At 42.9% G+C, this 12,262-nt stretch overlaps 1 protein-coding gene and 1 long non-coding RNA gene across 52 annotated transcripts in view; one reads left to right on the forward strand and one right to left on the reverse strand.

Annotated features, from left to right (window-relative positions):
- The window catches only part of MICAL3 (microtubule associated monooxygenase, calponin and LIM domain containing 3), a 172,032-nt gene that overhangs the window by 134,322 nt on the left and 25,448 nt on the right, over window positions 1–12,262 (forward strand). For 20 of the 50 annotated variants that reach the window (XM_086885962.1, XM_086885970.1, XM_086885963.1 and 17 more), the window contains 6 exons: window positions 1,833–1,895; window positions 4,648–4,752; window positions 5,334–5,471; window positions 5,861–5,952; window positions 6,877–8,746; window positions 9,636–9,730. In XM_086885962.1, the coding sequence (XP_086742088.1) occupies window positions 1,833–1,895; window positions 4,648–4,752; window positions 5,334–5,471; window positions 5,861–5,952; window positions 6,877–8,746; window positions 9,636–9,730 (2,363 nt within the window). The remainder of the gene's footprint in view (window positions 1–1,832; window positions 1,896–4,647; window positions 4,753–5,333; window positions 5,472–5,860; window positions 5,953–6,876; window positions 8,747–9,635; window positions 9,731–12,262) is intronic. The other 30 variants (XM_086885978.1, XM_086885951.1, XM_086885952.1 and 27 more) reach the window with 3 other exon arrangements.
- The window catches only part of LOC111928097 (uncharacterized), a 29,837-nt gene continuing 21,206 nt past the window's right edge, over window positions 3,632–12,262 (reverse strand). For both annotated transcript variants that reach the window (XR_015285942.1, XR_002863909.2), the window contains exon 4: window positions 3,632–3,905. This is a non-coding gene — a long non-coding RNA (uncharacterized LOC111928097). The remainder of the gene's footprint in view (window positions 3,906–12,262) is intronic.

Raw genomic sequence — 12,262 nt, forward strand, 5'->3', positions numbered from 1 at the left:
CCTCTTTGTCTGCCTGCTTTGACTCCATAGCATTTTTCCTCACCACATATGATTTGGTAGTGCTGGCAATCAGCCCTCTGTAACTGGCTAGGGATGCTGATAGTGGTAGTCTCGTGCTTTTTGTGGCTCTACACTTTATAGGGAAAGGTCAGGGGCTGTGTTGTGTAGCTACAAGAGCACAGATTGAGCAGATTCAGCTTCTGTATAGAGCATTTTTCTGTGCTGCTTCTTTTCCAAGTGTGCAACTGCATCTGGTATTAGCAGGGGATGATGTGAGTCAAAGGGCAAATCTGATCAGTGCAGGGTTTGACTCCCTGTGTTTAAGATTCGAGAGTATATCTACCTCTAATGTGCAGGTTACCAATTACACAAAGCAAAACTTTGGAGGGGGAAAATGCTGGTAGTTTAGATCTCATATGAGTCCCTGCTGCCCTTGTTCTAGGCTATGTTACAGAGTGTCCGAAGGTAAGTATGTCATAAGTGCTTTATTTGTGGGCTTAAATCAAAGTTCACCCTGCAGGGGGTGAGCAGTGGTCTTCTCTCAGTCTGCAACCACAGTGACAGGGTTGTAGAGGGAGCAAATCTCCTGTGAGAAGCTGTCTTTCACAGAAAAAATGAATTTAGGTTAAAAATCCAGAGCTCTTGATTTCCTTCTATTCCAGATAATTATCTTCTCCTTGCAGTTTTAGATGTTTGGTATAGGGGCTTTTTTAATCCTGGTCTGGCTTGATACACAATTCCAGATCAGTATGGCTGTACTTACATTTGCAGTTTGTAGAATGCACTGGGATTTTCTGGTGTGAAATCAGCTCCCAACAAATAAGAGATGGGTATTTTGTTCCCACTGCAGCTGCAGAAACTGGCTGTGTTCAACTGTCTGTAACTTTCAGTATTGCTAGAGTGTTTAATGTTTAAAAAGCACTAAGAAAAAAATGTTAACACAGTTTCTTAAGTTTACAGCAGTTAAGTGCTTGGGGTCTGCATCACTCTAGTATCCAAATTTTTATTTTAATTTGTATTTTATAATTCTTACTCTCCTGGAGTACTTTTTATGGAGTACTATTACAGTTGTCAGCAATAAGTGATCTTTCCAAAATTGATTTCATGATCTTTCCAAATTCCTGTGGGAAGAGAGTCAGTATTTCCTTTCTGTCCTCTGAAATTTTCTTTCTGTCCCCTGAAATTGGGCCAAGGTAGGACTATCCCGATTTATGATTACCTGCTTCTGTTGTTTTGTCATATGGTAGAGGCGTGTGCAGGTATTATCAGCAGTTTGGGTATTTAAAAGGCTGTTTGTGGACAGGCTGTAAGTTCAGTAGATTGTTCCTGGCTGAGGAGCTGTATTGTGTGATCTGAGGTGTTTGGAGAGCCCACTGGCAGCAGCAGTGACAAGGCTTGATGTGACAGCCTGGGGCAGTGTCACAGTTGCCAGAAGTCCTTCTCATTCTGCTTTGGGAGCTCTTCTTCATCTGCTGGGCAGTGCAGGTTCTGGGACCCCTGGGACCCCTCTCCCATTGCTCAGCTCTTCCTTCTCTGTTTCCCTCCTCTGCAGAGTTCCAAGGGGAGCAGCAGCCTGCTGGTCAGATGTGCTGTCCTTCTCACTGTGCCACACATATTTCCTCTAACATTACAGATCCCAAAGGCAGATTAGGCCCCTGACATTTGTGTGTTATCTCTCTTTAATTCTCAAGCCTGGAATCGGTTGTTTGAAATTTCATAGGTTTTATTCCTGTATTTGCTGCTGAAAAGTTTCCCTCTGTCACTCTTCTGTTTTAGACTCTGACTGATGGTCTAATTTTGCCTTCTTACAATTTATTGTTTTTTAAATTCAGCATCCGACCTTCCCTCCGTACGCCATGAGGCGGTACAGGCGTGGCTGGAGACGGTCCCTGGAGGTAGTTTGGTGATGTTCTATGTATTCCAATGCACAATAACCCTTCAGCAGCTGAGCTGCTACTTTAACCCTGGAACTTACGGCCCTGTCGCTGCTGCATGAGTGGACTGGAGGGGGGGACGGGGAGCGTGCATGTCAGCCTTGCTCAGGCAGCCCCTTCCTTCTCGCATGAACTCCACACTCATCGTAACCCCCGAAGGCAGGCCCAGGACAGCTCATCCTGGCTGCAGGGACAGAGGAGGGATCCAGCTGAGCGCTTCCATTTGCTTTGCAAACTGAAGATGGGGCCAGCTCTTCTTCCCCCAGCCTTTAGACTAAAAGAGCGTGGGGCTTTCTTGCAGTTGAAAGGTTAAGTGGCAGAGAGCACTTAAATAAATTGCATTTCTCTGTAGCAACTGCAAACTGTAGTTATGTGGTGAAGAAAACAGGAAAGCAGAATAAGTCAAAGCTAGGATCTCTAGGAATAGTGCTGGTTGTTGTATCTCTTTTGACCTGGCATTCACGTTACTCAGGAAAGTTGAAGGATGGTAGAGCTCAGCTGATTTTTTTTTGTGTGGTCCTCTAAGCTCTATTACAAACTGATGAGCCTGAAGATTCTGGGATGCCAGTGAAGGGAGTACATTGTGTAAAGATGTGGTGTCTAAATTAGTGGAGCAGTCCATGCTAGTTAGTTGACCTACAGCTGAGTTGCTTTGGCACATCAGAATAGCCAGCTTGCCTTGAAAACTTTGCTTCTGCTGCTGCTTTGGCAAGTCAGCAGTGTTTACAAGGTGTCTGCACACGATGCAGGCTGCTCACAGCTGCCAGCTAATACCAACCAAGTGCTGATCCCAGTTTCTGGCTGCCCTAGTGTGTAATTTCTGAGTTATTGTGTGACAGCTTTTGGCCTCTTGCTCCTTATCCTAACTGCATATCTGTATATGCACAGTATATGTGCCATATAACCAGCCACCTGCAAGCTTCCTGTGTCCCTCAGAATGGGATCCACCCTTGCACCAAGTTGTTACTTATTGATGCATTTGTAATCTTCCCTTGAGTTTTTTGTACCGACCCATTTAAAACCCGATTTTCTCCTCTCTCTCCAACACAATCTGTGTGTGTCACGTCCGTTCATGGCTTCTGGATCTGAAGACTCACACATACATGGTGGATTCAGATATTCTTAACATCACTCATGTTTTTTGCAAGTTCTAATTAAGATTACTCACATTTGCTGTTACCATGAAGCCATTCCATGACATTATCATTTCCAAAATAACATAAGCTATTGCATACCTAAGCAACAATCAGACTGGGACGTGGTTTGGTTTTGTTGAGTAGATTTATAAATGCTCCTGTGGGCAGTCCAGCCTTTGCCACATGATTCAGTTTTCCTGTGCTTAGCACTGGTGAGGGTGTGGATTTGATAATCCTCTGATGTAGAGGAATAGGAATATCACACATGTGTGGAACTGCCTCTTCACAGGAGCTGACAGAAAATAAACTAATCCATGCATTTGTCTGTCTGAATAAAACCACAGAGCACAGAAAAAGGGAAATTCTCAGGTTGAAACCCCCTGCTGAAGGCTGTCTTTTGAAATAAGCAAAAACCTGTATTAAAGGAGAGGCTGCAAGACCTCAGTTTTAAAGAGGGTTAGTTTGTTTTCAAAATTGTCTTAATTAGCAATGCAACAATATAAATAGTTCCAAAAGCCATGTTGTCACTAGTAAATAAAAAGGATCAGGAACTGGAAGTGCTCATTTTTATTTTTTTTTAATATTTAAATTATGTTTAGTGGAAATGTTTAACAAAAAAAAAAAAAAGGCAAAAAAAAGTAACAAATTATCTCCTGTATAGGTTGCTTTTTTTTAAAGTATCATTTAATAATGAGATTTATACTCCACACTTTGGTCTTGTCTCTCCTCCTGTAATTAAATCCTGTCAAAAGAAGTAGTGTCAGATGTCATAGTTTCCAGAGTTACAAATTCAAGAATCTTTTCTTTATTTTGACCCAGCAAATCAAATTGTGGTCTGTAAATGAAAAAAAAAAAAAAAAAAAAAAAAAAGTTTGAATATGTGATTTGAATTACTTAAAAGTGTCTCAATTAATGATCTGTAATAGAAAAATAGTTTTATATATGGCATTTTAATTACTGTAAAGTATCTCAATTTGTGCACTAGTCACTTGTACAGCATATGCATTTTCTTAAACCTTACCAAAGACTGCTGTAGCTGCACAGAGTTAAACAGTTTCCAAGTGTCACAATGGTCAATTCCATAACTAAACTCTCTCTTTGACTTACACCCTCAAAACCAGTTTCAATTTCAAGATGAACAGTCCTGGTTAATTGTGAAGTTTCAGTTTTGACCTAATACTCATATTCTATCAAGTGGTGGTAACTATTCTGTTGTGGTGAAGAAGAAACCAAAATCTTCCTGGAAGAACAGTAACCTTTGTTCTGGTTTGATGTCTTCCCAGTCCCCTTCTCGTTTAATTTTTCACACCTGTTGCTCAGAAAAGCCCTGGCAGCTTTGACTGCAAGAGCCTTGGAGGCTCCCCAAGGGCAGGCATTCCTTGTTTCGCTGGAGTCTGGAAGTGTCACTTCACCATAGATGTCTCTCCAGGTGACACATTTCAGGATTTCCTCTTTTGACAGTAACTGATAAACATCTCCAGTATAAACCGTCGGTACAGTTCAAATACAGAACTTTTTCACTGTGTAGTGTTTGTTTTCTTTTCTTTTTTTTTCCTCAATATCTGAATATATTCTAGCTCCATGTGAGGAGGAGGATGTGGAGGATGAGCTGGGCACAGAGCCTGCAGACACAGAAGGGCAGGCAGGTGAAGAGGGAGACACGGGTGCAGAGCTGGACGATGGTAGGCTACCACTGTGCAGCCTTTAAACCTGTTGTGTGAACAGAATGTGTTGGCAATGAACACTTTGCATGAGGGTACTTAAACCTGGTCTTGTTTTTAGAGGTGTGGGAGTTTGTTTCGAGAGGGAGCCAGGAGTGAGGGTCAAAAAGAAAGAGAAGAACCTCAGTGTCCTGGATTATGTAATGAATTTGTCACGTCCTCTCACCACGTGTCTTGTGTCTGTATTCAATACTGATCCTGATGCATAACAGAAATAGAATTAAATTTGTGAAAGTTCCATAATACTATGTCAGAATCCTTCCCTTGCTATTGTAAAATTAACTGCATATGGCAGAAAATGTTGAAGATTTTCCTGAGATCTCATAAGGCAGGACTTCAGTTACTGATTTAACTCTTTGTACTAACAATCCAATCATTTACTGCTTACATTTACTGCTTAAATGACTAATTATCACACCAAAAAAAGGAGTGAACATTTAAGTGTTCAGGTTATGGAAGTGGTTAGCACCATGTGAATAGAAAGTAGTATGTCCTGATGGGCTTGTATCCAAGTTCTCTTGGTTTTCTCCATCCATGATCAGACGACATCGCATCTGATGCAGAAGCGGAGTTTCGCTTACGCCAGGGTGGTGTAGAAAGGCCAGAACTAAAAGTCTCTGAGGATGAGGAAGATGAAGAAGAAGAAGAAGCAGAAGGTGCTTCTAGCAGTGTGACAGAAGGTAATCACTCTCTCTTCAGTGCTTGGCTGATGTTAATTGCATTTGAGATAGTCTATACAGTTGTGGGATTTAGAAGAGAGTCTCTTGGATTTGAACCATCTCACTACTCTCACTGGCAAGGTCTGCCCTTGCACTAACATTTTGAAAAGAATGTTCTGAATCCATTGAACAGAGCTTTGTAAAATGTGAGAACTCTTCTAATTGCTTGTTCTTGTAAAAGTCATTACATTAAAAAGTCTGTACCATTATTGACATTTAAAATTTTTTTTTGTGTTCTAGATGTTCAATCTAAAATTTGTAAAAAGCTGAGAAATTGCTGTGTGTAACTTTAAAAAAAGGGTAGAATATTAATGGTTTATGTATTTTTGGAACATTTTTCCTTTCCCTAGATCCATGCAAGCCATCCATCCCTATCCAGCCCTCTAGTGACAGTGTTCTCCCCCTGTCTCCAGCTGCTAGTCCCAAAGCAAAACAAGCAGAGGTAAGAAAGGGACTCTTATTTTCTACTTAGCACTTGCAGTTCAATAAAACAATTTGTTGGATAAACTAATGAGGACTGACAGCAGTAGGCTCTCCTTCTTTCCTGTCTCTAATATTTATGCTGATCTTGAAATTTGACTTAATTTAGGCTTAAAATATAATGTATGCTCTCTTTCTTTCCTGTCTTCAGAGTTTAGTGGCTCTATCACAGCCACACAAGTTCCCATAACAAAGCCCCAGCTGAATTACACAGGGTATTTTAATTTCAGTGAGCAGTTAACAACAGATATATGTGATAAATGTGGGGAGCCATAAGTAAGATGTTTCCTGTTTAGCCTGGTCTGGCTGTCTTTTATGTGCCAAAAGCAGATTCTGTACAGTTGCAATTAAAAATTACAGTGGTAACCAAAGCAGGGTCTCTTTGTTCCAGAGCTCAGCACAGCTCAGCTTAAGGAAGTGAGGCATGCCAGTGTTGTACTGTCGTGTTGTCAGCCCTGGGAGGCAGCTTGCAGGTGTATGCAGTGTGTAAGAGATGGAAGTTCATGACCCTTAAAATGTTCAATTCAAATTTTCCCTTCCAAATGTTTCAGTTGGTTGTTTTTTGTTTTTGTTTTTTTTTTAAGGAATTGTTAAAATATTGTCTTGGAGAGAACAGAGCAGTTTACAGTGGGTCGAGTCTTGTTTGCTGACAGCAGTTGCTGACAGCATTCTCTTTCTATTAAAATAAAGTTTGTTTTTTTGCTGGCCATCTAATGATGCTATCAAACATAGTTATTGTTTAGCAGGCAGACTTTAGGACATTAAATTAATATTTTGATACTTGGATAGTTTCCTTATCTCTAGGTCTGTTAAAAGCAAAAAAAAAAAAATCATATTCTCTTGTGCCCAGTGATTATTAATTTCCCTCCTTTTCATTTTTCTGTAGGATGTAGAAGATCCCCTGGCTGAAGTACGCCGTGCAATAAAATCCCCAGAGCCACGCTTTTTTCCTGAGCCTTTCATTCTTGAGGAAAGACCAAAGGATGAAATTCCCAAAGACAGGAAAGTTCAGAGCCCTTTGGTGCCACCATCTCCAGTGTTGTCCCAGCCAGTGGCATCACCAGAAGCCATTGCACCCTCATCACTAGCAGAGTCTCAGCCAGGAGCACCAGCACTGCCCTCATCCCCAGCATCTGCTCAAATGCCTATTTGTTCCCAGCCTTTGCCTTCTGCTGAAACATCCATTCCATCCCCAGTGGAGCCTCCAGTATGTTTCCAACCCGTCCCAGCCTTAACATCTACTCCTTTAGCCAAATTGGCCCTTAGGGGCCAGGATGGTGAGGTGGAAAAACTGGGGAGCCCTACTACTGCAGAAGAAGCCCTGAAACGGAGCAGCCTCGTGGAAGAGTTCTGGATGAAGAGCGCTGAAATCCGGAGGAGCTTAGGGCTCACCCCCGTGGACAGAAACAAACGCTCAGAGAGCAACTTCACTGTGTCTGCTCTGGAGACAACTCCTCAGAAGACTTTCAATAGCAGGAATATTTCAGGGGATGAAAGGATCCATCCTGTGAAACCCCAGCCTGCCCCAAGAAGACAGGGACTATCCAAGTTAGAAAATGAGCAGATTTCTCTGCTCACTCCGAAGTCCCCATCAGAAAGAGAGCTAAAGATTTCCACTGAAGCACGGGGAGATGTATCCAGCAGCTCTGGGCTTGGCCTTCAGGAGAGCTCATCTAACATGAGAACTATGGCTAGCCAGAGCTTCAACACCTCTGACTCCACCATGCTGACTCCTCCATCGAGCCCGCCCCCACCGCCTCCTCAGAACGAGGAGCCGGCCACGCTGCGTAGGAAGAGGTACCAGGCGCTCTGGCAGAACGAGGTTGAAGCCAGATCACCTCCAACGCCAGCATCAACACCTCCTGTCCTCCGACACCAGGAGCCGGCCCCTCCTGCCAAGGAGTCCCCCCCGGCCAGGAGAGAAGACGTGCGGAAGTCGTTCGCGGAGAGCGTGGATGAAATTCCGTTTGCCGATGATGTGGAAGACACGTACGATGACAGGACAGAGGACTCAAGCCTTCACGAGAAGTTCTTTACACCTCCCACCAGTAGGCCAAGACCAGAGAAACCACATCTTTTGCCCTTGGTCAAAGAAAATGGTGGTCCACCCTCAATGGAAGGAGGGCTTCACCAAAAGAAGAGAGTGTTCCCTGACATTTCTGTGGAGGCCAAGGAGCTTGCTGAAGAAAGAATGAGAGCCAGAGAGAAATCTGTCAAGAGCCCAGCTCTACGTGATGCCATGGCTAAACACTTGTGTAAGATGAAAGATATGGAGATGGCTGCTGCTGCTGGGGCCCCGAGGGCACGAAAGGCATCTTCTATGCCCTTGAAGACCAAAGAGTTGTTTTATGACTCTCCAAAGCATTTGGCCTTGAAATTAGCCGAGGGATCCGCACGAAAACATAATTCTGCTACTGAGAAGTACTCCACTCCTCCTGCTGATATGGCTGGGCCTGAAGGGTCTGTCAGCTCTTCAGAAGGCTCCAGTGGGAAGAGTAAGAAAAGAAGTTCCCTCTTCTCCCCTCGTAAGAACAAAAAGGAGAAGAAGTCCAAAAATGATAGCAGGCTTTCTGACAAATCTAGTGGTGGGACAGAGGAAGCAACAAAGCCGAGGTCGTTATGGAAGTCTGTTTTCTCTGGCTATAAGAAAGACAAGAAGAAAAAGGCTGATGAGAAATCCTGCCCAAGTACTCCCTCAAGTAATGCCACCGTGGATTCTGGCAAGCACAAACCCTCTCCACTGATTACAGCTGCAGGTATAACAGATAACTGCTTCTGCACTGTGCACTTCTACTTTTCTGAGGTATCCTTGAAAGTAGTTTTGGTTTGCTTTGTCATTCAGCTGCTGCTCCCCAGTGTCAGAGGGGCAGAGTGGGGTAAGTGTTAGGGACTAGATTTGTGTGTCTGCATACTGACAGAATCCACTGGGAAAAGAAAAAAAATGGAACCCTAACTAAAAGCTTAACTGTCAATATATACAAGGCACATCTGTTTTATGTCTTAGATTTGAGAAATAAGCATTGTTTGTTGGAATTTGTGACATTTCATCCCTACTTTACATCTGATCTTCATGTTTTCTTCGGCTGATCTCTTTTCTTTCTTTCCACCTGGCTCCGTGGAAGCTGAAGACTGCAGAGATGCTGTTATTCCTGTTCTCAGTAATCTGGTGGCTGTCTGCTGATCTCTGAAGGAAGGACTTGGCAGCCTCCTGTAAATCATTCACATGCTCACCAGTTGCAGGCAGAGATGTTTAATGGCAGCTCGGGATGCAGTAAATAAGTTGCCCATAAATACAATTGAAAACTGTTAACATTTCTCTGGCATTGTACAAACAGCCAAAACAGAGCCAGCTGCTGTCATTCCAAATGTTGTATCTATCCTAAGAGCATTGATACTGCACAAAAAGAGAGCCATGAGTATTATTTCTAACAGCATTTGAAAAAAGGGGTGCTCTCTTAGAACAGCTCAAACTCATGCTGGTCATTTCGTGGAGCAGGGTTTCTTTGATTCCTCCAAAGCAGCACAACATAAAGGACTGAATAGTTTTGGTGCTCAATCAAACAACCTACAGCTGAGCTCTGAAGAGTGTACAGAAAGAATTGTTACCACTTCTCTAACTTCCCCTTCCTGTTCCCAACTTTGCAGATTTACAGCTCCGGCAACACCTGAGTTTCTCAGAGGACTCTGACCTCTCCAGTGATGATATTCTGGAACGCTCCTCCCAGAAATCCAAACGAGAGGTATGTAGGTGGGAAATGCATTTTAGATGGATCTAGCACCATTCAGATCACAGACTCAGGGACTCACATCCGAAACTTAGCTGATTAATGTTGTTGTTTTTACTCTTTCTCCCATGGAGCAGGTTTCCCTGTGACTTGGCTGACTATCCTATCTAAAATAAGATGGTTTCACTTGTTTTCATGATTACAGGCTACTCTCCACTGTTTTTATGTGAAGAATCCATTGTCTCAGTGCCCATTACTTTACTGGGCACTAAGAGGAGACGGACTGGCCTGTAGGCTCCTGGGTATTCCTTTTTCCCGTTTAAAAATGGGATTTTGTTTCCCCTTTTCTAGTCAGTGGGAACTCCACCAGCTGACACAGGTTTTTTAATATGATGGGCAGTGGCTCAGGCCCTTTCTCTGCCAATTCCCTCAGGGCTTGTGCACCAGTAGGTGCCTTAGATGTTTTCAAAGGTGACTTTCTCCTACACGGGCAGTTCATTCTCCCAAGCCCTTCTGTAACTGGGATGCTGTGGCTGGAGCCACTTGCTGGTGAAAATCAGGGCAAAGTTAGAGTACCTCAGCTTTTTCCATATCCTGGATAACCAGGTTTCCAGATTCCTTTTGGAGAGGGCCCACGTTTTCCCTAGTTTTTCTTTATCACTGACATACCTATAGAAGTTTTCCTTGTTGCCATTGATGTCCCTGGGCAGATTTTTTCTGTCAGGGCCTTATCTCTCCTAACCTGATCCCTGGCTGCTTGGAGAATTTCTCTGTATTCCTCCCAGGCTACCTGCCCTTACTTCCACCCTCTGTAGACTTCCTTCTCTATTTGAGTTTATCCCTTGTTCACCCACGCAGCATTTTTGCCTGACTTCTCTGTTAGGATGCATTGCTTTGGAGGTTGGAGGAGGCAATCCTTGAGTTTTAACCAGCTTTCCTGGTCCCCTCCTCTCTCCAGGGCTTTATCCCATGACACTCTACTAAGCAGATCCATGAAGAAGCCAAAGTCTGCTCTCCTGAAGTCCAGGGTAGGGAGCTTGCTGTGCACCTCCCTACTGACCTTGAGATTTAGTATAAGGATTTAGTTTAATTGCACACATTTAAATGTGGAAAATGTATGGTGAAAGCAAAGTTTCAAAGCCAGTTGTTTTTAAACTATTTGGTTCAATTTTAGAATGTCACCGTTAATGCCAAAACAAGAGAATAATTTAAGGATCTGTTTGATATTAGTAATGAAGAATCCTGCTTTCATTCCTCAGAGCCTCTAAGCTCTGCTCGACAGAACTGGCAAGGTTTGGAGGAATATGTAGAGATTTTACTGACCCCACAGAACACTAAGGTTCTTTTGGTACACCAAAATGAAAACTGTGTTCCCACTGTTCTTCCCTGGTGGTGCCTGGTACATGTGATAAAAAAGCCCAAGAAGAAAAGAGCCTCTGGGAGGGAAATGTCACAGGCACAGTCACCTGTGCTTCCTGTCTCAAACCTGTCATCCCATGTGCACAAATCAGTCTCAGATGCCAAGCTGATCCTTGGCTGAGATGGCAAAGGCATGGAAATACTGCAAATTGAAGTGTCATATGAAATGCTTTCAAAGTATTTATGTTAGAATGAACTAGAATAGCTAATGAATGAATTTAAGGTTGGTGGAAGAAATTGATGAACTAAACAGGAATTTTCTGTATTTACTTATCTCTCTTTTAATCTCTTTCCCTAGTTGGTCTAGATCTCATCTGAGAGGAAGATTATTTTGTTTTTATTTTCTTCCCTTTTTTCTCTCCCCCTTCCATTCCCCCTTGCATGCCCTCAAGGCGTTTCATGAGAAATTCTGCATTTTCCAAGAGATGCAGAAGAATGAGGTACCTGGGGCCAGCAGAGGACAGATACCCAATACCTGGGGTTCAGATAAGAGTTACAGAGTTTTTGGTCTGCCTTGATGGTCATTTTTTTCTATACTGGGCCACTTAGATTTAAAATGGCTTTTGCAGAAAGAAAGTTCACATCTCTAAGCACAGGAGGGGATGACAGTGGCAGATGCCTGGGATCCTCCTACTGAAAAGATCTCACAAGCTCTGCCAAGGGTGTGGTGGCAGTGTCTCCTTTTCACTCATTTGCTGTTGCTGGAGTTACATTAAGAATTTATTTCCTCAGCATCTGCCTGTTTTCTTAAGAATAGTTTTGAGAATGTATTTTTTTAGAGGATATGGATCTGAAAACTTGACTTACCTCATTTTGTTATATCCTATCCAAGGATGTAGAATATACATGCAAACACTGAAATGCCTTCTTGTCAAAAGAAATGTAACCAAATTTTGAGTCTGACCAAGTTGGGTTTGTACTGGTTTGGGGTGGGAGTTGTATTTTTTAAGTTATAACCTGCCTGCTACTTTATATGGGTAAGAGCTGACTTACTGTGTGCTACTTAACTTTTATGTGAACCCCTTCTTCAAACTGAAATCCTGTTCATGCTGCTTTTTTGGTAATGTAGTGAGCTTGCTTCCCAGACAGCCTGCTCTGTTCAGCCTGTTCTTTGTGACCAGCAGTGAG

This window comes from Cyanistes caeruleus, chromosome 4 (genome assembly GCF_971803275.1).
Source record: "Cyanistes caeruleus chromosome 4, bCyaCae1.hap1.1, whole genome shotgun sequence".
NCBI lineage: Eukaryota > Metazoa > Chordata > Aves > Passeriformes > Paridae > Cyanistes > Cyanistes caeruleus.